The following is a 23,301-nucleotide window of genomic DNA, read 5'->3' as shown; positions in this document are numbered from 1 at the left end:
GTGCCTGAGTACGCATGCGCATCTCATATTTTTGGATGCTACGGGGTCTACTTTGCGCTTTTGCAAGGACTGAAAGCCACCTGCCCGTCTGCCTTAATGAGAACGTGAGGCTAGGAGCTGTTCATCTCAAGTTTCTAAAGGCAAGTAATGTTTCTTTTATTATATCAGACAGTATATGTTTGAACAGTCTCAATTTGTCTGTTAGAAATATCACAACTGAAGTTCTTCGTATTTTTCCGAAACTTAGCATAGCATTACTTTCTTGGCTAAGAAGCCTTGTGGCTTATGGGTATGTGTTTACTATATCATTTAAGATTCCATGTCACAAACTACGTGCCATGTCACAAAACAATGAAAATCCGACAAACTTCGCTACTAAAGAGTCGCGCTCATATCTGACAAGCCTCCGCGACACCCCCTATGCGTATTTCATGAAGTGCAGTCTGTGGCCGCCATACCACCGAACGAAACAAAATAGGCTGGCTCACTCATGACCAACGGCAGCAACCCCCCACCGCTATTTAAATAAAATAAAATAAAGTTCGGGGGCGCCTGCTGCCATGTCGTTTAATTTGTTCGAATCACATCTAGCCAATAAAATGTGTGCTTTAGTTTCTGTGTGAACGGGGTGGTGGAGTCCTCATGGCCAGCGAGCTCCACTAAATGAAATATGAGATGTGACAATATAGTTTATATCGATATAGTCTACATTATCATTATACTCGTGGAGCCGCAAGTTTGCCTCTCTTTCGTCCACTTTTGTCTCTACGCTGTGTTACTCCGCCTCTCTCCTTCACTGAACACAACTCCCCCTCCCCCATCGCTTCACCTGCAGGCAACGACAAGATGGACACGGCAGCTATCAAAGAGGAGCTGGTCGGTAAAAAGAAAACATTTGAAGATTACTATTTTAGTACTGTCAGCGTAAAGTTAATGCCATAACTGCATTAACGGGGCAAATCTCCGTTAACTAGTTACCGCGGATCACCCCGTGCGTGGGGCTGGGTGGCGTTAGTGAGCTAACCGGGCTAACGCGTTGACGCACGGCCTAAAATCCTTTCATCTCAAAAATCGACAGTCTGCCTTATGTATGAATTCTGGTTGTGCTTACTGACCTCGAACCAATTTTATGTGGTACACAGCTTAAAAAAATATGTCAAAAAATGTTTTGGTACGACTTTGGTAAGCTATGAAGCTGCACTGCTTGATGGATTGTTGGAGCATTACGGCTACCGAGGAGCCTCGCAGAGTGATACGTACTCTGCTTCAACGTAATATTACCATATTATGCGTGTAAGGACCATAAATGGCACCTGTAAGAGACACGGTTACAAAGAGGATTTCAAACTCCAGGCTGTCAGTTGCGCAGTAGAACTTGGAAACAGAGCAGCTGCAAAATCTGTCTTTGTTATTATGCTCAGCATCTTTTATTTTACATTTTGACTGCACAATTGTGAGCTTTTTGTTATGCACAAAACAACATTGTTTTGGTTTATTTATGGAGCACCATTAATAAATGCACTGATAATTTAAACAGATGCTTCAGGAGTTTTATCCCACTCATACTCTCAATCCAATGTTTGTCATTCTAAGTTGTAAAACCAATCACACAAAATTATCCTTGGCTTACATAATACATCCCAGTATACTGTTGGTGCATTCCATGTAGAATACAATTTGTTAATAATAAATTAAATAAATTAAACATTTGATGTAATGTATGTTTTGTAAATTATTTGTTTTACTGTGTTTCACATGGCATTTTACAAGGCAGAATCAGCTCACTTTAGTGAGCCAAAAAAATTAGGACAGGAGAAAAAAATTCTTAAGTAATGTCAGGAAGCTGGTATTTTATTTTAAAACTAATTGCTATTTTTATTTATTTAGAGAATTAAAAGCCAACTCCAGACCACTGCTTGTCCTGATTTATGAGGGACTGATGAGGAGTTGGTAAGGAGAGGAATCAGAACAGGAGTGCCTGCCCCCCGCCCCAAACACATTATCAGGTAATGTAACTTTGGTAATTTGAGATTAATTCAGGTTTCTTTTGAATTGTTGACACTGTCCTCTCCTCTCTTCTCATTATAGCTTTTGTATGCAGTGCCAGTTCTGCTCTTTTGTCTGTTCAAGCCAAGAAGTACTCTTAAGACATCACCAGCTACGACATAGAAGAGGATTTCATTTGCCCTGTGTTTACAGTGACTGCGTCTGTTCGTTCAGGACACGAGGGGCATTGAAGTCTCACCTTAGCAGATCACACAACAGGGCTAAGAAAAGGCAGGAGATCTCAACATTTTTTTGTGATTTTTGTGAATTTAAGGAAAACTGCTCACAGCATACATTTATTTCACATATTTTAAGGCACTTAAAAAAAAATCAGACTGTATCCTGTCCTTTCCAAAAATGTGACTATGCTACCAACAATTTAACAACCTTTACGTCACACACAAGCAGAAAGCACAAAAACTCAAAAGATATAAAAAACTGTATTAGACTGATTTCTCATGCAAATGCATGTCCTAGTGAAAGTAGCTCCCCTGATAAATCCTTAAATACCTCTCAGGAGCCAGAGACATTACCAAGTGGTTCAGGTGTAGCATCAAGTGATAAAGAGGACAATGAGTTTGTAGATTACCAATGTCTTGAACATAAAATAGCTAGACTTTTTCTATGCATGCAAACATTGTTACATGTTTCTAAAAGTGCTTTGCAGAGAATTATTGAGGAAATTAGTGACATTTTAAAATTTTCTCAGGTTCATTCATTTCAAAGAATCAAACAGGTGCTTGCTGAACAGAACATTGAGGCAGATGATGATGTAATTAAAAATATAAATGATGCACTTTTCAAAACCAACCCATTAATTATCTCAACAGAACCAAAAGGTGCATTATCTACTGATTACAAGAGAAATATTTATTTCAAGAATAATTTTCATGTAATTGAGCCTACAGAGTACATCTACAAAGCGAGAACTAGAAATACATTTGTTTATGTCTCAGTAAACCAGGTCTTGGAGAACTTATTGAAAGAGAAAAGTTTCTTTGAAAAGTTAGCATTTGATAAAGAAATTAGTGAAGGTTACAGATCATTTAGAGATGGGCAGTATTTCAAAAACAACAAGCTTTTAGGATTGCAAGATACTTGCATTAGTTTAGCTTTGTATATTGACGACTTTGAAATATGCAACCCTTTAGGAACATCTCGAAAAATTCATAAAATAACTGCTGTCTATTGGGTTGTACTCAACTTATCTGCAAGGTTTCGTTCTACATTACACTCAATACAGCTTGCTCTTCTTGGTAAAAGTGTAGACGTTAAACAGTTTGGGTATGATGCTTTTCTTTATCCACTCATTGAGGATTTAAAATGTCTTGAAAGCACAGGGGTGTATGTTGAATCTTTAAATAGTTTTTTAAAGGGAACTGTATTTTGTGTCTGTGCAGATAACCTTGGGGCTCACAGCCTTGCAGGCTTTTTGGAGTCCTTTAATGTCGACAAATTTTGTCGATTTTGTAGTATTGATAAACATCAGATTGCAGCTCTTGATCCTACAGAATTTCCATTAAGAACTGTGGAACAGCATAACATTTTTCTAGAAGAGCTTGAGGATGGTCAAAGACAAAGTGTGTGTGGTGTCAAAGGTTCCTGTGCCTTAAGTGCGTTGTCCTATTTTCATCCAGTCACTGGATTTCCTCCAGATATATTACATGATTTCTTTGAAGGTGTTGTCCCTGTGGAATTGTGTTTGTGTCTTCAAGATTTAATCAGAAAGGGTTTTATTACATTTGAAGGATTAAACAAACGTATAAAATCATTTCCATATAAATTCTCTGATAATCTCAACAAGCCACAACAAATTACAAAAGCCAGTTTTGGAACAGGAAGAGTGAGTGGCAATGGACATGAAAACTGGACACTTTTGCGTTTGCTGCCTTTTATCATTGGGACCCGTATACCAGAACATGAGCCATCATGGGAAGTATTGATGGACCTTAAGGAGCTTGTTGAAATTGTTGTCTCGACAACTCTATCAGAAGAAATATTGTCATACTTGGACACCAAAATATTGGATCATCGACGATTACTGATAGAGACTTTTCCTGATTTTAATTTGAAGCCAAAACACCACTATATTGAACATTATAGTCATCTTGTGCGTTGTTTTGGTCCCTTAGTTGATTTGTGGACTATTCGATTTGAATCTAAGCACAACTTTTTCAAGAAAACTGTGCATGATGTCCAATGTTTTAAGAATATACTACTAACACTTTCTTCAAAGCATCAACAAATGATGGCATACTTGTTAGATGGTCACAGTCTTTTTAAACCAAGTCTGCATGTTGATAATATTGACACAGTTGACATCTGTTTCTTGAATGAAAATCTTCAGAAGTGCTTGAAACTGAAATATCCACAGGTAAAAGCTGTGTCATTTGCTAAATGTGTTTATCTGTATGGGACCCAGTATGTTAAAGGCATGATCATTTCATCAGGACAACTGAGTGGACTACCTGAATTCTACAAGATACTGAACATTTTGGTAGACTCTGGGAAAGTGTCATTTGTTGCTACAAAGCTCTCCTCTTGGTTTATGGAACACTACAGATCATATCGGCTTGACAGCAGCTACAAAGATCTGGAAATACTTGACCCAGAAGATTTGAATGATTACCACCCTTTAGCTGAATACTGCGTAGATGGACAACTGATGGTGACACCTGTTACGTGCCTCCTGCATTGAAAGTGATGGTATGTATTATTCATAAATAGTTTTCAGTTGATTACTTTGAATTTGTCAATTATTTAGAATTGCGCCCTTTTTTTTTGGTTTGTCTTCACAGGCCCTGTTACTGCGAGTCCACGTCAGTCCAAAACTTATCAGAAAAATCCAACTGTCCACTGTTCCAGAATCTGTGAAGCAGCTTCAAGATGAACTACAAGCAAAGCTTGGACTTGAAGGTGACTTTGCAATACAATATGAAGACCCAGATTTTGGGAACGCACTTTGCAACCTGATGGATATTAAGGAGCTACCTGCTGGACGGGCAGTGTTGCACCTCATTTGGGAGGAAAATGCATCAGCCTCGCCACCACAGACTCCATCTGATCATAGCGCTATCTCATCTATTGATACAGCCAGTGTGAGTTCAGCATCTTCTTTCAGCCCATCCTCATCCACAAAGACCTACATGCGTAGCACTTCACAGTGGCCAAATCCATTTCCTATCCCAACCTTTTCCTATGATGTAGCGTTAAAACTTCGCAAGGGCAATGAGGTATATGAGAAAGCAGGGGCAAATTTAAGTGTAACAAGAGACATCAAGATGGAAATTCTAGACAAGTTGGCACAAGAAATGTTTGCAATCAAAGCGTACCCTGACAAGAATGAAATAACATCTGTTGCACAGGAGCTAGTTTCCAAACATCCCTGCCTCAAAGAGCCTGGCAATGGCACAGGATATGATGGTTGGGCAACAAGCATTAAGTTCAAGCTTGGCAACTACCGTTCCAAGCTAAGTAAAGCTGGATGTAGTGAAGTTGCAGTCAATCGAAAAAGAAGAGGGGAAGAAGATGACAGTGGCTCAAATAGATTTTCCTTAAAGAAACCAAAGCGAGGTGAAGTCAACTTTATCCCTGATGGCCCAGAAAACTACAATGATGAGTCTCTTGAAAATGAAAGATGCATTTTGGAAGATGAAATGAAGAAGAGGGATAAGAACATGGCACTCATCACCCAAAAGATGGACATCACATTCTCTCTCAGGAGGAAAGAAGTTGTGGAGATGCAGCCCTTGGTCAAGGAAATGCAGCTCAGATGGCCAGCTCTCTTCTTGAAAGAACAGGTAAGATAATCTCTTAAATATTTAAAGGAAAACTTCCGTTTTTTTTTTTTCTTCTTCCCTTTTTCCCCAGTGTGGTCTTATTTCTAAAATGGAAAACGTTCATTTATTCACCCAGAAAAATTTCAAGGCATTTGGAGTTGTTAGAAAGAAATTTTAATCCCAATGTTACGAGTCAGTCGTTTTGCAAGAGAGAGCTGAGCCACGGTTATGGGGAAAGGATTCACTGAGACAACTAAGAAATGCCTGAATTAAGCCAAAAACCACTCTGGAGGGTTTTTAATCTAAGGAAATAACATTAAAATGTGTTTAAAAGCTCCAAAAAGTTGATTTTACATGATATAGGACCTTTAAAAGCATCTGTTTGTATCACTCCAATATCTTGTAGAAAAGGTTGAAGGCTCGCGATGAGCTAACAATGCTAGTGGTAAAATATAAAAAAAATACTTGGCTCTAAAAATATGAAGCTAATTTTGGTATTACCAACAACTATTGAAGTGAAATCTATTTACTTGTCAACTTGCTGTGTATAATAACGGATTGCTTTTATTTCGCTCTTCTCTGGGCACCCAAAGCGCTTTACAATTCCACTACTCACTCACTCTCACATTCACACATCGGTGCAGGGAAACCACAGTTGTAGCCACAGCTGCCCTGGGGTAGACTGACAGAAGTGACGCTGCCATATCGCGCCTCTGGCCAACACCAGTAAGCGGTAGGGTAAAGGGTCTTGCCCAAGGACACAACGACCAGGACAGAGAGAGCTGGGGATAGAACCAGCATCCTTCCGGTTACAGATGAGCTTCCCAACCCCCTGAACCACGGTCGCCGCAATGACGTGTCTTCACTGGGCATCTAGAATCTTTTGGTGCTGACCCTTAGCAGGCAACAGCCATGAAACTCACAGAACAGGATTGAGAAAGTCACTTACGTGTTATGAAAGTATACAAATTTGACCACAGGATGTTATTCTTACTTCATTCCTACATAACTATAAAATTAATGGAATTTTTTCAATGAATTTAAAATACAATTTATTGATTTATTTCTTTTCTGCAATGAATCCTGTAACAATTGAAACCATTATTTTGTCTTATCAACATTTGATTAGGTATTCTATAGACTTACTGTAAGATCTGCCGATCAGATTTTTCTTGGGTTTTTTTTTTTTGTTTTTTTTAATACGTCAGTTATAATTTGTACCACCACTACCACTAAAGGAAAAAAAAAAAATCCAATCAAGGCCTGACCAATAGATCAACCGAGACTAAATGTTTTGAAATTAAGCTCTTTTAACCAAATTTGAAAACAATGTGATTTTTATATAATGTACCTTTAAAAGTTTTCTTCTATATTTTTTTTGTTGCTTTGTAGATTTGTGCGGAATTCTCACGCATTACCACCAAGGATCTCATGGGGACCTTCTTGACTGCCCTCGACACTTACTCACTTCGGCTGATTAAGCTGTATCGAATTAGAAAAGCTGCTTTCCACAATGACATGGATTCCCTGTTGCAGAAGTTTGATGAACAGGTAATATATAAAAATGTATTTGTGTCTGGTTTATGAGGAACCTGAAGTTCCCACTGTAACGAAAGATACTTTATTAAATATTTACTAAATTGATGTAAAAATTGTTAGTTTTCAAAAAGTGTGTCCTGAATGGGATTATAAGCTAACAAGCAGCGCTGTGTTTGGCAGATTGCAGGTCATGACAGACAGTTCAACTCTCATCCCACTCATGGCACTTTTTGTTATAAATGTTGTAATAAGTGTGCTACATTTGTTGCACATCAAAATTACTTAAAAAATAAATAAATAAAAAAAATCTGACAAAAACATGACCAATTATCTGTAATAACTCATTTCAACATCTTATTTCTTAAGGCTGTATTTTGAGCAACAACACTTAATGTGTTTTAAAAACAAAATGGTAGGTTTATAAATGAGACTGAGTCTTATTTGATTTCCTTGTTTTAGGTCTCAAACATAGTCCAGCATCGACGAACCATCAGTTTGGAAGGGTTACCGATATTTGTTCGCGACGACGAGACCAAACTCTTCTTAACATGTCTGGTGAGTATGCAAATCTACTCAATCTTCAGTTTTGGTTTTCAGAGACTTATATGTACTGTTGTTTTTATTTTGCATAGGATACAGATCCAGTTGAGAGGGCAACCCGAGGTGTTACGGTGGGCATCCTCACTGTTCTGGAGGACTACGTGGGACCCAACTCGCAGTCCACAGTGGTCAACACTGCCATTGTTTTGGAAGAGGACATTATTCTTGATGATCTGCCAGACCTTCCCACTGCCTTTGCCTACTTGTTTGGCCTACTTTATGGGCTCAACATGGAGTTTCCCAAAGAACTCAAGTACACATTTGAAGCTGTGCAACACATTTTTATGGAGTTGACATCTACCTGTTCCCAGAGGATAAGAAGCTTCAAAACCAAGCTCTTAACCAAAGTCTAACCTATTTGACAACATGTTCAACTCAAATACAACTTGTGTAAAACAGAATGCAGCAATTTGTTTTGATTTACAGTTTTTGGGTTTTGTGGCAAGTTGCTCTGAAAAAAGTTCATTTCTGTCTTTAAGAAAACTAAGGTGCAGAAAGTTCTGAATCAATGTCTTCTGTTCTAACTTTACTTAATGTGGCTTGCATGACTGATTGCAGATTTCATGTATAACATGTTATTATAAAATGTTGAAAGGTTTTATTCTAACTTGAGCTGTTTTAAAAAAATTTTATAATCTGGTTTTAGGTACATTTGTATTAGTTTTATAACAAATGTGGCGCGATACTGAACTTCACAGGAAATTGGAGTGTTGATTACTATTAAAAGACAAGTGGTGGAAAAATTTGTTTGAAAGTTGTTTGCTGTATGGAAACCAGATAGAAGTTGTTCACATCCTGCCATCTGATGTTTTGAATCCGTTTGTTAGTGACTATCTATCAAGATAGGTTTGATATTCTGTCTGACAACACCACCTTTAAAATTGGATGAGTAACATTTGTTACAAAAATTTGACTTTTTTTGTGTTTTTGGAAGGACTTTATTTGTGGCTGAATGTTGTCAGTATGTTAAAAATGGCTGATCTCAAAAGTCAACATTGTCAGTGGTGCAGTTGTGTTTGAACACAAAGTTATTTGAAAATCAACTGTGTAAACATTCATTGGTACAACAGGGAGCACCTCATGAAAACTATGAAAGATACTTTTTCTAAACTTTAGGAAATTGATTGGCAAAACAAAAAAAAATATGTTGTGTAAACTTTAGGAAATACGTTGCCGAAACTAAAACTAATACCTTTTGTAAACTTTAGGAAATACGTTGCCGAAACTAAAACTAATACCTTTTGTAAACTTTAGGAAATACGTTGCCGAAACTAAAACTAATACCTTGTGTAAACTTTAGGAAATACGTTGCCGAAACTAAAACTAATACCTTGTGTAAACTTTAGGAAATACGTTGCAAAAACAATAAAATATGAGTTGAGAAAAAGGACAATTATTAATTTTGTCAACACAAAAACATTAGCTAAAGCAACTTATCTCCTAAACTTGAAATTATAAGTTATCCATCAGAACCTAAAAACGTAAATGCAGTCGGTTGCCTTGAGTTTTTAAGTTTTAGCAACGTTTTTTTTTTTACAGTGTACAAATAATGTTTTTAGGTTTCTGTTGTACTGCAAGGTTCTGTACAGGAGAACCAAACCAAGAGCAAATATTACGTCTCATTTACACCTGAGCACGAAGAGCCATCAACATTTAGCAAATTGAATCATCTTTGTTTAGATGCAAGAAGAATCATATAGAAATGAAAAAGTAGAAATAGAAATCCAGAGCAAAGATATCCTCTAATTCAGCGTAGCACATGTGCAGCTGCTGCGATTCACGTAAGCATTCGGCTCGTCGCTGTTGCAGATTTTTCTCTCGCTGTTCTGGCTCACAGCGCTGCAAACACAAAAATAAATATCCCCAAAGCTGTGAAAGGGAGCTAATTAGTAAGAGTATTGTTACTCTCCGCAGGAGTAGTCCAGCAGTAGAAATCAGTCCAATAACAAGGTGTGTAACATCTAGCAGGGTGACAGAAAAACCCAGGGTAACTTCTAAGGACCTCAACGTCTCTCACATTGTGTTTTTTAAACATGCTTCCATTTGTCACTTCAGTCTTTACTCTGAAATACAGGAAGAGAAATCATGGCTGAAACAATTTCTCATGAAACCAGGGGTGTGGTCCAACAGTCAGTTTGGTGAGGAAGGTTCCTAACTGAGAGAAGTGACCCAGAAGTATCTGTGTAGCAGCCACAATGAATCCAGATCATGAGCTTTATTAACTGATCAAAGTCTCTTCTTTCATCTTCTGTATCATTCAGTTTGCATTGGTAATGCCCATTATTGTAATGCTTTTTTAAGACGAGCAAAACTTTATTTCACTTTGGGTTAGCTGGGATAAGTGATGGATGGAGGGAATTTTACTTCAGCCACAGAAATCCTAAACAGGAAGGAGGAGCAGAGTTACAGTGGATCACTATCCAGCAGGGAAACAAGGTTTATTTCAATTTCTTGGCCATGAGTGAGATTTACTGAGTGGGCAAATTAGGGAGACGACACCATCAGATCCCGAGCCCTCCATGTGTTAATCAAGAGACGGCTGCTGTGCTACATCCATAAATAATGAATAAATTAGGAGCTAAAGCTGAAAGGACAGTTTATTTGTACCATCTTCACATAAACACATTCAAGAACATCACAGATGAAGAAACATTAAAAACTTCCACACTACATAAAGCAAGAAAAATGGTTTTTCTTTCAGGTGGTTTCAGAAAAACAGAAACATCAAACATCTCCAAGACTCTCTTTGAAAGAACTAAAAACCTTTGTTCTCATGGTCCAATCATGAGTGAACTCCCCGATGAAGCCTTGTGTGCTAAAACATGTCAGAGTTTTAAAGGTTAAACATGAGTTTCCAAAACGTTTTGCTGGAGAACAATGAACTATTTGACTGAGTTTCAATCATTTACAGACGAGCAAAACCAGGACAGAGAAAAAAGGACAAAACTGACTCAGTAAAACAACAGAAAAGAAGATCCCATGTAGATCTGTATTATGTAGAAGTTCAGCCCAGCAACCAGTTCAGTTCAACACAAGTTTAAATGATTCTATCTGAACTCTGTGGAGCCTGATCTCAAGCTTTTTGAGTCTGACACAGAAACCAGAGGATCTTTCTGTGTCTTCAGATTCACTGTGATCCAGTGATGGGAGTGATTTCAGCCCTGAGTGATCGCGCTGATGTTTGCACAGAGCAGACAATGAGGTGAATGTTTGGGCACATTGGTAACAGTGAAACAGTTTATTAGTAACGTGGGATCGTTTGTGTGCAGAGTATGAACTGAGATTCCTGAAGCTCTTGTCACACTGGTCACAGCTGTAGTTTCCTTCCATGTGTGTACGTTCATGAATGTTACGATGACCTGAATGTGAGAAGCTTCTCTCACAGTGTCTGCACTTGTGTGGTTTCTCTCCTGTGTGGACTCGTTCGTGTGATTTAAGATGACCTTCAGTGGTGAAGGATGACCCACACTGATCACAGAGGTGCTTTTTAACCCCACTGTGAATCAGTTCATGTCGTTTTAACTCACTTGGTGTGGTGAAGCTTCTCCCACATTCTTTGCAGTATTTCAGTTTGTCTCCAGTGTGTCTACGTTGATGTAGTTTTAGGGTCTTTTGCTGACTGAAAGTTTTTCCACAGAGGTCACAATGAAAGTCTTTCCCACCACCACAGTGATGACAGGGTTGAGAACTGGATCCATCTGTGTCGCTCTGCTTCTAAACAAAGACACAAAGACAGTGTAAGTCAGTCCTTCAACATTTGTATCCTGAACGTCGCCTGAAATAAAGAGCATCTCTGCAGACGTCCAACTACATTTGACTGTTTCAGTTAACACACTCAGTTTACTGGGCTGCAATAACTACAATACTACCACCATAATACTACAGTAATACTAAAATCATAACTGAAAGGAAAATCTGAATAATCACTCAGAGGTGCTTTTCCATGCAGTAGAATTGCTAACATGCTAACACAGTTTAATGAGCAGAGTTGTTCCAAACAGTCAGGCTAAAATGACAAGATAACAATATAAATACATACCTCACAGTAGCTGCACTTGTAGAGTCTCTTTCTGGTGTGGATCTGTTGGTGTTCTCTCAGGTAACGTGGAGCTTTAAAAGTCTTCTCACACAGGTCACATCGATAAGGTCTCTCCTCAGTGTGGGTAAACATGTGTCGTTGTAAGACTGAGTCTGTTGTAAACTGTTTGCCACACTGTTCACAGCAGTACACATCATGTCTGGTGTGAATGCGTAGGTGTGTATTTCGGCTTCCTCTCCGGCTGAAAGTTTTTCCACAGATGTCACAGCTGTATGCCTTAATTCCAGAGTGGGTAACTAGATGCCTCTGTAAGCTGCTACTGTGAGTAAAAGCTCTGCCACACTGATCACAGCTGTACGCTTTAACTCCACTGTGGATGAGTTGGTGTTTTTTTAGAGAATCCTTCCAGGAAAAAGACTTTCCACACAAGTCACAGCTGAACGGTCTCTCTCCAGTGTGGATGACCTGATGCTGTTTTAGTGAAGCCTTCAGAGTAAACTCCATCCCACACTCGTCACAGCTGTATGGCTTAATTCCAGAGTGGGTAACTAGATGACTCTGTAAGTTGCTACTGCGAGTAAAAGCTCTGCCACACTGATCACAGCTGTACGCTTTAACTCCACTGTGCATGAGTTGGTGTTTTTTTAGGTAACCCTTCAAGGAAAAAGACTTTCCACACAAGTCACAGCTGAACGGTCTCTCTCCAGTGTGGATGACCTGATGCTGTTTTAGTGAAGCCTTCTCAGTAAAACCCTTCCCACACTCGTCACAGCTGTACGCTTTAACTCCAGTGTGGATGACCTGATGCTGTTTTAGTTTAGCCCTCACAGTAAAACCCTTCCCACACTCGTCACAGCTGTATGGCTTAATTCCAGAGTGGGTAACTAGATGCCTCTGTAAGTGGCTACTGTGAGTAAAAGCTCTGCCACACTGATCACAGCTGTACGCTTTAACTCCACTGTGGATGAGTTGGTGTTTTTTTAGGTAACCCTTCAAGGAAAAAGACTTTCCACACAAGTCACAGCTGAACGGTCTCTCTCCAGTGTGGATGACCTGATGCTGTTTTAGTGAAGCCTTCTCAGTAAAACCCTTCCCACACTCGTCACAGCTGTACGCTTTAACTCCAGTGTGGATGACCTGATGCTGTTTTAGTTTAGCCCTCACAGTAAAACCCTTCCCACACTCGTCACAGGTGTGTTTTTTCTCTCCCTTTCTTCTGTGAGGTTTGTCGGCCTCCTGAGAGCGCTGACTTCTGGCTCCATGTTGGTCCTGCAGTGACAGAGATACAAACAGAGGCAGTGAGTGAAATGCAGTCGTGGAACAAACTCAACCTTCAAACTCCATTAACACTAGTTTTAAACCTGAAGGTGGAGCGTGGCACCAAACACCTTAAAGGTCTCTTATCCCCACCTGCTGGTAGTTCTAACACATTACATCCAACCTGCTGTTAAAGATAATTCATGACTGTTCAAACACTAAAATCATGCACACACACACACACACACACACACACACACACACACACACACACACACACACACACACACACACACACACACACATTATTTTATAATTTAGATTATTTTGTTGTTTCCTATTACATATTTCTATAATTTGTATAGATTTATACAGAATTATTCAGTGATAATAAATCCTATGTTTGTTTATTTTAAAGGAACCCCGTTAGCTTCCACAACAGATGTTGCTCGTCTTCCGTCAAATACTCACATAAAATATTACACAATAAAGTGGATTCAAGATATCCACATAATTTCACTCTTACATCCACAGTGAGGTTTCACAATTGTTCAAATATAAGCAATCAATAAGTGACGGAAGTGACGAGTAAGGTAAGCGGAGTGACGAGTAAGGTAAGCGACCCATGTTGTAGGTGACGTCAGAGGCCGGAGATTTGGCGGAATAAAAAAAAAGCAAATGGTAGCACAGAGTTTAACAAAGGTTTTTCAAGCTTCAGTATTACCAAATATACTAATCGATTGTCATATAACTAACAACATCTGTTCTATCATCTCTAACACCCTGGAGGACAACGGGGAGAGTTTAGACACTCTCCAAGATTACATCGACCGCTGTTTTCAAGATCTAGTAATGAAGAAGGCCCTCAGTGCATCCTCCCCGACCAAAATTGAGACGCCGTCATCGAAGAGATGTCGCCCGGCAGACTCCCCCGGTACAACATCGCCTGCCGGCAAAGACATCGCAGACATCCTGGAGTCAATCGACAAGCGATTGTCCAGTTTCGATGCGAGGCTGGCCCTGGTGGAGATTTTACACCGGGAATTTAAATCTCTGAGAGAATCCCTGGAATTCAGCCAGCAGCAGGTGGAAACGCTTGCCGCTGAAAATGCCACGCTACGGGAGTCGGTCAAATCTCTCACCGATAACGTGACCCAGCTAAACATTGAAAATAAAAAAATAAAAGAGTCCGTTATCGATCTACAAGCCCGTAGCATGAGAGATAATCTTGTGTTCTCTGGTATTCCAGAATCTGTCGGAGAGGATGCGGAGGCAAAGGTGAAAAGCTTCATCAAAATCCACCTGATGCTGCTGGAGGACACCGTAAAGAACATCGACTTCGATAGAGTACATCGCTTGGGGGGCGTGAGGTCGCGGACCGGGAGACCACGGCCTATTGTGGCCAAATTCGGGCAATTCAAACAGAAGGAACAGGTGAAGAGTCGCGGCAGAGAGCTGAAAGGAACGGACTTCAGCGTGAACGACCAGTTCCCCAAAGAGATCCTGGAACGACGCAAGGTCCTGTTCCCAGTTCGACGTAGCTTCATCCAGAAAGGCTCCCGTGCTGTCATCGCCGTGGACCGGCTCTACGTGGACGGACAGCTGTACCGCGACCCCGGCACCACACTGTGGTTATACTGACTGCACTCCAGATAAGAACCCGCTACACTCTTTTCTTATTCATTCACACTTTCTCCTTTAACATGGGTTTAACCTAGTAATATCAATATGATGTCATAGCAGATATAACACCGTCACCCTCCGTCATTGCTTTAATTGGAATGTTTCCGTTTCGTTTCTTTTTTTTGTTGTTGCTCACAGTTCATGTGGTTTCTTTCTTTCTCTTGTCTTTCACTGCTGTGATCACCTACTTCCCCACTCACCTACAAACAACACCCTCTATTTCCTCCATATTTTCACACCACGATCACGCAAACACATCCGCTCAACGGCAGCACATTCACAACAGCCTCACAGCACGCACAGACTTGCAGGACACATAAGCAAGCCACGCTTGTTCATATTAGTGAATATTCACACATAGTCAGACTTATGGAGCCTCTCACCACACTTTTTTTTCTCTCTCTCTCTTTCTATTTACAAACAAGGGATGTTTCCACACTCTCTCCACCTGTCTAAACGAAACACCCAGCGTACATCATTCGACATACACACACAATTATGGGCATGCTGAGGTTTGTCACATGGAATGTAAATGGAGCTGGCACCAGAGGAAAGAGGTTAAAGATATTTAACCAGCTTAAAAAACTACAGGCAGATGTTTTATTACAAGAAACTCACAGACCTGTCACAGGTTTAAACGAACTTAAAACACCTGAGTTTCCTAACGTGTTTGCAGCCTGTTATAATTCTAGACAACGGGGAGTAGCAATTTTAATACATAAAAATGTTAATTTTACAGTACTCGATACAGTTATAGATCCAGAGGGTAGATTTCTAATTATTAAACTATCAATATTGAACAAAAAACTATGTATTGTAAGTATATATGGTCCAAATGTTGATGAACCCTCATTCTTCCACGGATTTTTTAGTGCACTCTCTGAACACCTTGATTGCACACTCATTCTTGGCGGTGACCTCAACCTTGGACTAAATGAAGAAATGGATAGGCTCAACACAACAGGAACTCAGCGCAATTGGCAATCCACAAATATAATCAAACAGTATATGAGCGACTTTGGCCTTCGCGATGCATGGCGCTCCCTTCACCCCAACAGTAAGGAATATACTTTTTTCTCGCATGTTCATCACTCTTACTCTCGTCTGGATTATTTTTTGGTCACCAGCTCACTGCTGAGTGACATTTCAGACACTGAGATTCATCCTATAGCTGTCAGCGATCATGCTCCTGTATCTTTAACACTAATGCACAAGAATAATACTACGCTAAGTAAAAACTGGAGATTTAATACATCACTGCTTAAAGATGAAGACTTTATTACATATTTTAAAAAGGAATGGACTTCATATTTAGACTTTAATGACACTCCCGGAATATCTGCTTCTGTTCTATGGGAAGCAGGGAAAGCTGTGATGAGAGGTAAAATAATTTCTTTCTCATCACACAAAAAGAAAGAAGAAAACAAAAATATTCAGGAATTAGAAAAAAACATAAAATCACTAGAAGAAGCCTATGCGTGCGACCAAGATCAGGAAACATTGAACAAAATATGCAAGACAAAACTAGAATTAAATGAAACTATTAATAAAAAAAACCACAATTCCTTATACAAAGACTTCGCTTGCAGAATTTTGAACACAGTAACAAATCAGGCCGATTTCTAGCTAACCAGTTAAAAATAAATAAAGAAAAAACAACTATATGTGCTGCTAAAGATTTATCGGGGAACACAATATATGACCCTGGAAGAATAAACAACATTTTTAGGGATTTCTATGAAACTTTATACTCACCACAAATAAACCCATCTAAAAATGAAATTGATCGGTTTCTTGACAACGTAACTCTCCCAAAATTACTAGACAGTCAAGCAATGGAACTGGATTCGCCACTGACGCCAAGTGAATTCCAGGAAGCCCTGATAAGTATGCCCAATAATAAGGCTCCAGGTCCAGACGGCTTCCCTGCAGAATTCTACAAAGAATTCTGGACAATCCTGGCACCAGTATTCCACAGCATGTTGCAGGAAATCGAGGAAAATGGCAGACTACCACCAAATATGAATTCTGCCAACATTAGTCTCCTGCTAAAACCAGGCAAAGACCCTTTATTTCCCTCAAGCTATCGTCCAATTTCTCTTTTAAATGTAGACCTTAAAATAATCTGCAAAGCTCTCTCAAAGAGATTAGAGAAAATAACCCCCCTCTTAATTCATCCTGACCAAACTGGTTTCATAAAAGGTCGGCACTCCTCAACAAACACTCGTAGATTACTTAATTTAATAGACTACTCATACAATAAAAACATCGAAACCATAATATTTTCTTTAGATGCAGAAAAAGCATTTGACAGAGTTAACTGGAAATTTTTATTCGCAACTTTACACAAATTTGGTTTCGGAAACTCTTTTATAAACTGGATAAGAATATTATACAATTCCCCAACAGCTCGTATCAGAACAAATGACCAGACATCCTCCAGCTTCTGTCTCCTGAGGGGCACCAGACAGGGATGCCCACTCTCCCCTTCACTTTTTGCAATTTTTATCGAACCTCTAGCAGCAGCATTTAGACAGGCTACAACAATTAAGGGCATAAAATGTAAGAACATAGAGCATAAAATCAGTCTCTATGCGGATAATGTGTTGCTTTTTCTGCAAAACACACAAACCAACCTCTCTGAGGTAATTACTCTAATAAACTGGTTTTCAAGAGTTTCAGATTATTCAATTAACTGGCCAAAATCTACAGTTCTCCCCATTAACTGCTCCTTCCATAATTCTTCCTCTGCCCCACTGCAATCCGAAAATATTAAACATTTAGGTATTAATGTTTCTCCTAAGCTTTCAGACTTAACTAAATTAAATCACATCCCACTTCTAAAGAAAGTAGAAGGCGATCTGACTAGATGGAAATCTTTACCCATATCACTCATGGGAAGGGTCGCCACTATAAAAATGATCTTGCCAAAAATAAATTACTTATTTTTGATGATCCCTAACAAACCATCACAAGATTGGTTCAGATCTCTGGATTCATATATTTCCAAATTCCTTTGGAAAAATAAACCTCCGCATATCAGCTTAAAAACGCTACAAAGAACCAAGGATAGAGGAGGATTAGATCTGCCTAATTTTCACCAATACTTCTTAGCCAACAGGCTTCAGTTCATCTCAGAATGGTCAAAACATACCTTCTTAGATGAGCCCTGGCTAGATGTTGAACAGGCACTATGCAAGGATCTAGAGATTTCAGACCTACCATTTATTAGCTCAAACATCAAAAGACATGAATGCTTTAAAAGTATCAACATCAGCTTCTCTCTGACAGCATGGTGGGAGTTTCTAAAAATAACGGAGTCTTCATTAATCCCATGCAAACGTACACCTATCTGGAATAACCCTGACATATTACAAAACAATAATATGATTAATTTCCCAGAATGGAGTTGTAAAGGAATTAAATACTTAGAACATATATTAGAGGGAACAGAATTTATCCCATTTGACAGACTAGTTGCACAATATGGGATCAACAAGAAAAGATTTTTAGAATATCAACAAATTAAATCCATAATAAAAAAGAAATTCAACCTCAGTCAAGTTGAATTACAAACACCACCAAGTGCGGCACATTTCCTTACTCTTAAATCCCCCAAATTATTATCTAAAATATACAGAACACTTTCTAAATTAGATGAATCAATATCACTTCCTATTGCAAAGTGGGAAGCAGATTTATCAGTCAGTATAGACCAAAACTTCTGGTCTCAGGTATGCTTAAAAACCTTTAAATTGATTAAAAATCCCAGTCTGCAATTAATACAATACAAAATACTACATAGAGTGCACTATACAGGTCATCGGATGTTCAAGATGGGCTTTACATCTTCAAACAACTGCTCATACTGTCAAAGCAATACACCAGACAATTACATTCACGCTCTTTGGTTCTGTCCACCAGTGCAGAAGTTTTGGCGCGAGATATGTGAAGACTTATCAAAGTGTCTGAAATGTAACATTCCAACTTCCCCCTTAGTGTGTTTGTTGGGCAGCTTAGATAATGTCACTTCAGAAAAGAATATAGCCCATATGGTTTTCCCTGCCCTATGCATAGCCAAGAAAACTGTCCTCATGAACTGGAAAAATAAAAACAATCTTAATTCTAACCAATATAGAAATTATCTATTAGATTACATTAGTTTTGATACAGCCTCTGCCACCACATCAGATCAATTGCTCTGGGCTCCTTTGATCAGCTCCATCACCTAGTGGGGGTGGGGGGTCATAGTTTGGTCCAGCCTTCAATGTTGTGATTGGTGTGGGGGTAGGGACAGGCTTAGGGCGTCGGGGGTTTCCCCGGAGGCATCTTCGTTGGGGGGCTCAACCCGGGGTAGCGGTCATGTCCGGTTGGGGGCTTTTCTGACTATTTCCTCGTGGCTGCGTGCAGCGGGGCTAGGGGAGGGTCTGTGCTGATGGACGTGGGTTACTGACCTGGTAGCCTGTCTGCCCCTGGGTGGGTCCGGGATGGGCGTGAGGGTCTGGGGGCGCGCCGTCTCTGGGCCGGGGCCCTGGCCGGGCCTCGGGGCCTTGGGTCCTGGTTTGTGTGTTGCCGGGGTTGTGGGCGGGTGGGTGCATGGGGGCCCATCCCTGGCGCAGGGTGCTGCCGGTGTGTCGAGCCACCTGTGGGGCTCTTCAACCGGTGGGGAAGATTGTCACACCTTGCAGGAGCTTTCCTCTCCTCAGGAACTCTCTGCAGGAGGGGGAGATACAGGAGAAGTGAAGGAAGATCTCAGCCTGGGTGTCTATTGTCTCATGTAGTCTGGAAGATGAGTGGATGGTGGGGTGGGTGCAGTTTTCTCTATGGTGGGTTTAGGTGGACTGTCCCGGGCTCTGTGGGGCCGGGGGGGCGCTGCTGCGCTGGGCCCCGGTCTGGATGGGCCTGAGCCCCCTTTCCCTGGTGGGTCGCGGAGTATGGGAGTGCCTACTGGGGTCAGTGGGGGAGCTGGCCCCAGGGAGGGGTCACCTGCCCCTCCCTTCCTTCCCTCCCCATCTCCAGCTGCCTCCCTCTTCCCGCTCCACCACAACCACCCACACATGCAGGGCCTTGGAGTAGGGGTATGTCACCAGGGTGCAGAGGAGGCTACCCCCCTCTGTCCCCTTCTGGCTGCCTCTGCCTCAATTTTATCCCACAACTTAGACATTCACATTACTCACACCCTCATTACACATACATATAGGATCTTGGGGGTGGGCACGATACACGGAGTCCAAGTTACCATCAGGGTGTACACCTCACACCTGGCATCGTTGCCCACCTCTCAATATTAAATACACGTAGACATTGAGGGCTAGCAGGAGGGACTATGCGCTTACCTGCTGCTCTCTGGCAGGTAGCTCCATGCCCTCCTGGGTTTTAATTGCACCTTAGAACACACATGCATCAACACTACTATAAGCGGTTTGGAGTCTTCTCTCACCCCCATTCTCTCCGGCCTGCTGGAGCGGGGGGGCTAGGAGGAGTTGGCCGTCCGACTGCGGTCTGGGGTGTGGGGCCTCCCTGCTGCTGCGGAGTCGGGGCAGTCTGCCTCTCCCCACCGCAGGGAAAAGGGTAACACCACCTGGGTCTGGGTGCTGCAGTTCCCCCCTCCAGGGGCAAGGGTACCTAGACCCGGTTTGTAGAGTACGCTTGGGGAGTGTGATCGTGTGTACAGCGTCTCTTTATGTCTGTCTCCACGTCGGTTGAGTGTGAAGTGCATATGAGAGCATGAGGGTGGGAATAGATGTTTGTGTCTGTGTGTGCCTGTATGTGGGCAGGGTTAGCTCAGTAGGTAAAGTGGTCGCCCCATGATCGGAAGGTCGGCGGTTCGAATCCACTTAACGGCTACCCTGAGGTACCCCTGAGCAAGGTACCGTCCCTACACACTGCTCCCCGGGCGCCTGCTTAGTGGGCTGCCCACTGCTTCACTGAGTGAATGGGTCAAATGCAGAGAAAAACAAGTAATTTCCCCATGGGGATCAATAAAGTATCCATTATTATTATTATTATTATTGTCTGTGTCTATATGTCAGGTTGGGTATCAGACGCCACCTCTCTGGGGACATCTCGGGCCCTCCAAGGTTTGGAGGCCTATCTCCACCCACCACCACTTCCTCTGCCGGTAGCGGACTCCCTCAGGTGTCGGTGCGTTGGTGGTTCTTTGTATCTGGGGGTGGGCGTCCGGGAACACACCGGCTCACTCCTTAGCGGCCGCTTATTGGGGCTCGCTCGGGCCACTTCGGAGGTGGGGTGCCCCCAGCCTCTCGGCCTGGGGCTCGGTCACTCAGGCACAGCTGGCTGCCGGCGGACCTCACAGACGCGTCGCTGCAACTCCCCCTGGCTTCTGCTCCGCGGCTGCTGAGTGAGCCCTCATCTGGGACTCTCCTTAGCTCTTACTGGGACAGTGGTGCGGCTGCCCCTCTGTGGGTCTTCCTTGGTCTCTTGTGTTCTGGGGGCCTCTGGATGTCTGGAGTTTTGATCTCCTCCATACCTGCTTGATACCATAGAGCACAGGGCTGTGGCTCCCCACACTCCCTAGCAGATCATTACATGGAGATTTATTGCTAGCTAGTTTATTGTGATGGTGCTTTTTTTTTCTTATTATGTTGCTCTTTGTTGTTTGCTTTCTCCTCTGTTTTTTTTTCTCCATACAGGTGACTCAGGAGTTTTGTTTTTTTATTTGTTTGTTTTTTTTCTCTCTTCCCCCCCTTCTCACAGTCTCTTCTCCCCTTTGGTTTTCTTTCTTTCTCTCCCTCTCTTTCTTTCATTCTTTCCCCCTGTCCTATCGCACAGTCATGTCTGTCCCGTTTGTAGCAACTGAAAATAAAATAAATTCATAATTATAATAAAGGTCAATCAAATGGACCAATATGGCAAGGTCATGATGATCCACTTGGTAAAATAAATCCGCTTGGCATCTTTCTTGGCCTTAAGACAACAATTCTGATGGCTATAGATCCAAACGGGACAAAAAAAAAAAATATGATGATGTATTTTATCTGGATACTGCAGCTGAGCAGAATAAATGTGGTGTGTTTAATAGAATTGCTTTTTTTTAGAACTACAAGTAAGCCATAGAATATTTTAGCCTGTACAGGAAGCCAAGAAAGGTTATTATGCATTTTATCAATATTAGTATAGTATGAACATCTTCACACTAATCTGGACGCCTTATTCTGGACTAACTGAAGTCTGTTAAGATCTGTCTTATTAGCTGCTGACCAAATGATTGAACAATACTCCAGATGAGACATTACTAGTGCATTAATGACATCTTTCATAATGAAGAAGTGATACACAAAGAGCATTTCATAGCCATAGCTATGCCTTGTCGGCAGAGTTATGTGACATTAGTGATGTTTGTACTTTCAGCGTTAACTTGGTTTTAAAGCCTTTAAAATATACGCCGTTCAATAGTCGACCTTAATCTGACAGAGAATGTGATGATTTTGTGGATAATTAAAGTCAGTCATATATCCACAAACACAACAAGCAGAAAGTCAGTGATGCTGCTCGGTTTGCAGTCCTGAACATCACGGCACAAGCAGGATCCACTGCACTGTTAATGTTAGCTGTGTTATATTGCTGCCTCTGTTCGCTGGTGTCGAGCCAAACGCACTTTAACGTGTGTTTGAACGAGCTGACGGTTCACTCGTTAAGCTGAAAGAAAGATGCTTTAATCACAGCAGTCACACATGTGTCCACTGCACCATCTGGAACTCTTCTTGTTTACACTCGTAATAACACAAACACTAAATCCTGCTTCTCTGGTGCTGTTGTGTAGCAGTGTGTACACCTGAGACTGTCACCTGTCTGTCCTGCACTCTCTCTCTGTTTCTTTTTCTCTGATTGTGGAATAAAAGTATGAACATGTGTTTATAAGTTACACTTGTGTTTGAATCCTGCAGCTCATCACACATTTGATTTCCATGTGTGACGACTGCAAGTGTCCAGAGTGAGGACAGACTGAGGGAGCCACTGCTGCACATCATCTGTGAGGCTTTGCAGCCCTGATGATCCACCAGGACAAACTCAGCAGTGTCTGAGGAAGAGGAGGAGGAAGAGCCAGCAGCAGCTGACAGATGGAGAGAATAGACAGACTGTTCCCTGTTTGTGAAGGACTGCTAGGAAAGTTTAACATAACTGTCTGTCCTGAGTCTTATTAGGTAATGTTCAAATAATGTGATCATCCCAGTGTTTCCAGTGTGGGAGAAAGTACTCAGGGCCTTCAAGTTACACACTATAAAAGGCAGCAACAAGTTTAATGTTCAGAAACCTAAAGTCTGTATCAGCAGCAGAATGGAGCTAAAAATAAATGTTGGTTTCAGTTCTATGAAGCTTTGAGTATTTTGGATCAGT

General features: G+C 41.2%; 2 protein-coding genes across 3 annotated transcripts; one reads left to right on the top strand and one right to left on the bottom strand.

Moving 5' to 3' along the window:
* Positions 1-436: 436 nt before the first annotated feature.
* On the top strand, positions 437-9,500 carry LOC146577365 (uncharacterized). 2 transcript variants are annotated; one of them, XM_085253630.1, is made up of 8 exons: positions 437-876; positions 1,888-2,006; positions 2,089-2,277; positions 4,609-4,752; positions 4,845-5,846; positions 7,218-7,376; positions 7,824-7,919; positions 7,997-9,500. In XM_085253630.1, the coding sequence occupies exons 4-8, from the start codon at positions 4,750-4,752 to the stop codon at positions 8,315-8,317; spliced, it is 1,581 nt and encodes a 526-aa protein (XP_085109756.1). In that variant the 5' UTR covers positions 437-876; positions 1,888-2,006; positions 2,089-2,277; positions 4,609-4,749; the 3' UTR covers positions 8,318-9,500. The 2 variants fall into 2 exon arrangements, with proteins under 2 accessions (XP_085109756.1, XP_085109747.1); XM_085253621.1 differs by having other exon boundaries at positions 2,089-4,752.
* Positions 9,501-11,409: 1,909 nt separating this feature from the next.
* Positions 11,410-22,504, bottom strand: LOC146577364 (uncharacterized). Its single transcript, XM_085267657.1, has 4 exons — positions 19,398-22,504; positions 12,004-13,272; positions 11,516-11,678; positions 11,410-11,432 (listed from the first exon to the last, which is right to left on the bottom strand). The coding sequence occupies exons 1-4, from the start codon at positions 19,539-19,541 to the stop codon at positions 11,410-11,412; spliced, it is 1,599 nt and encodes a 532-aa protein (XP_085123783.1). The 5' UTR covers positions 19,542-22,504.
* Between the last annotated feature and the right edge of the window lie 797 nt (positions 22,505-23,301).

This window comes from Mchenga conophoros, linkage group LG3 (genome assembly GCF_057382185.1).
Source record: "Mchenga conophoros isolate Kocher_MC1m ecotype Shallow Benthic linkage group LG3, M_conophoros_male_GT1.1, whole genome shotgun sequence".
NCBI lineage: Eukaryota > Metazoa > Chordata > Actinopteri > Cichliformes > Cichlidae > Mchenga > Mchenga conophoros.
Note: the sequence above shows the minus strand (reverse complement) of the source record. Positions and strands in the feature narration are given on the sequence as shown.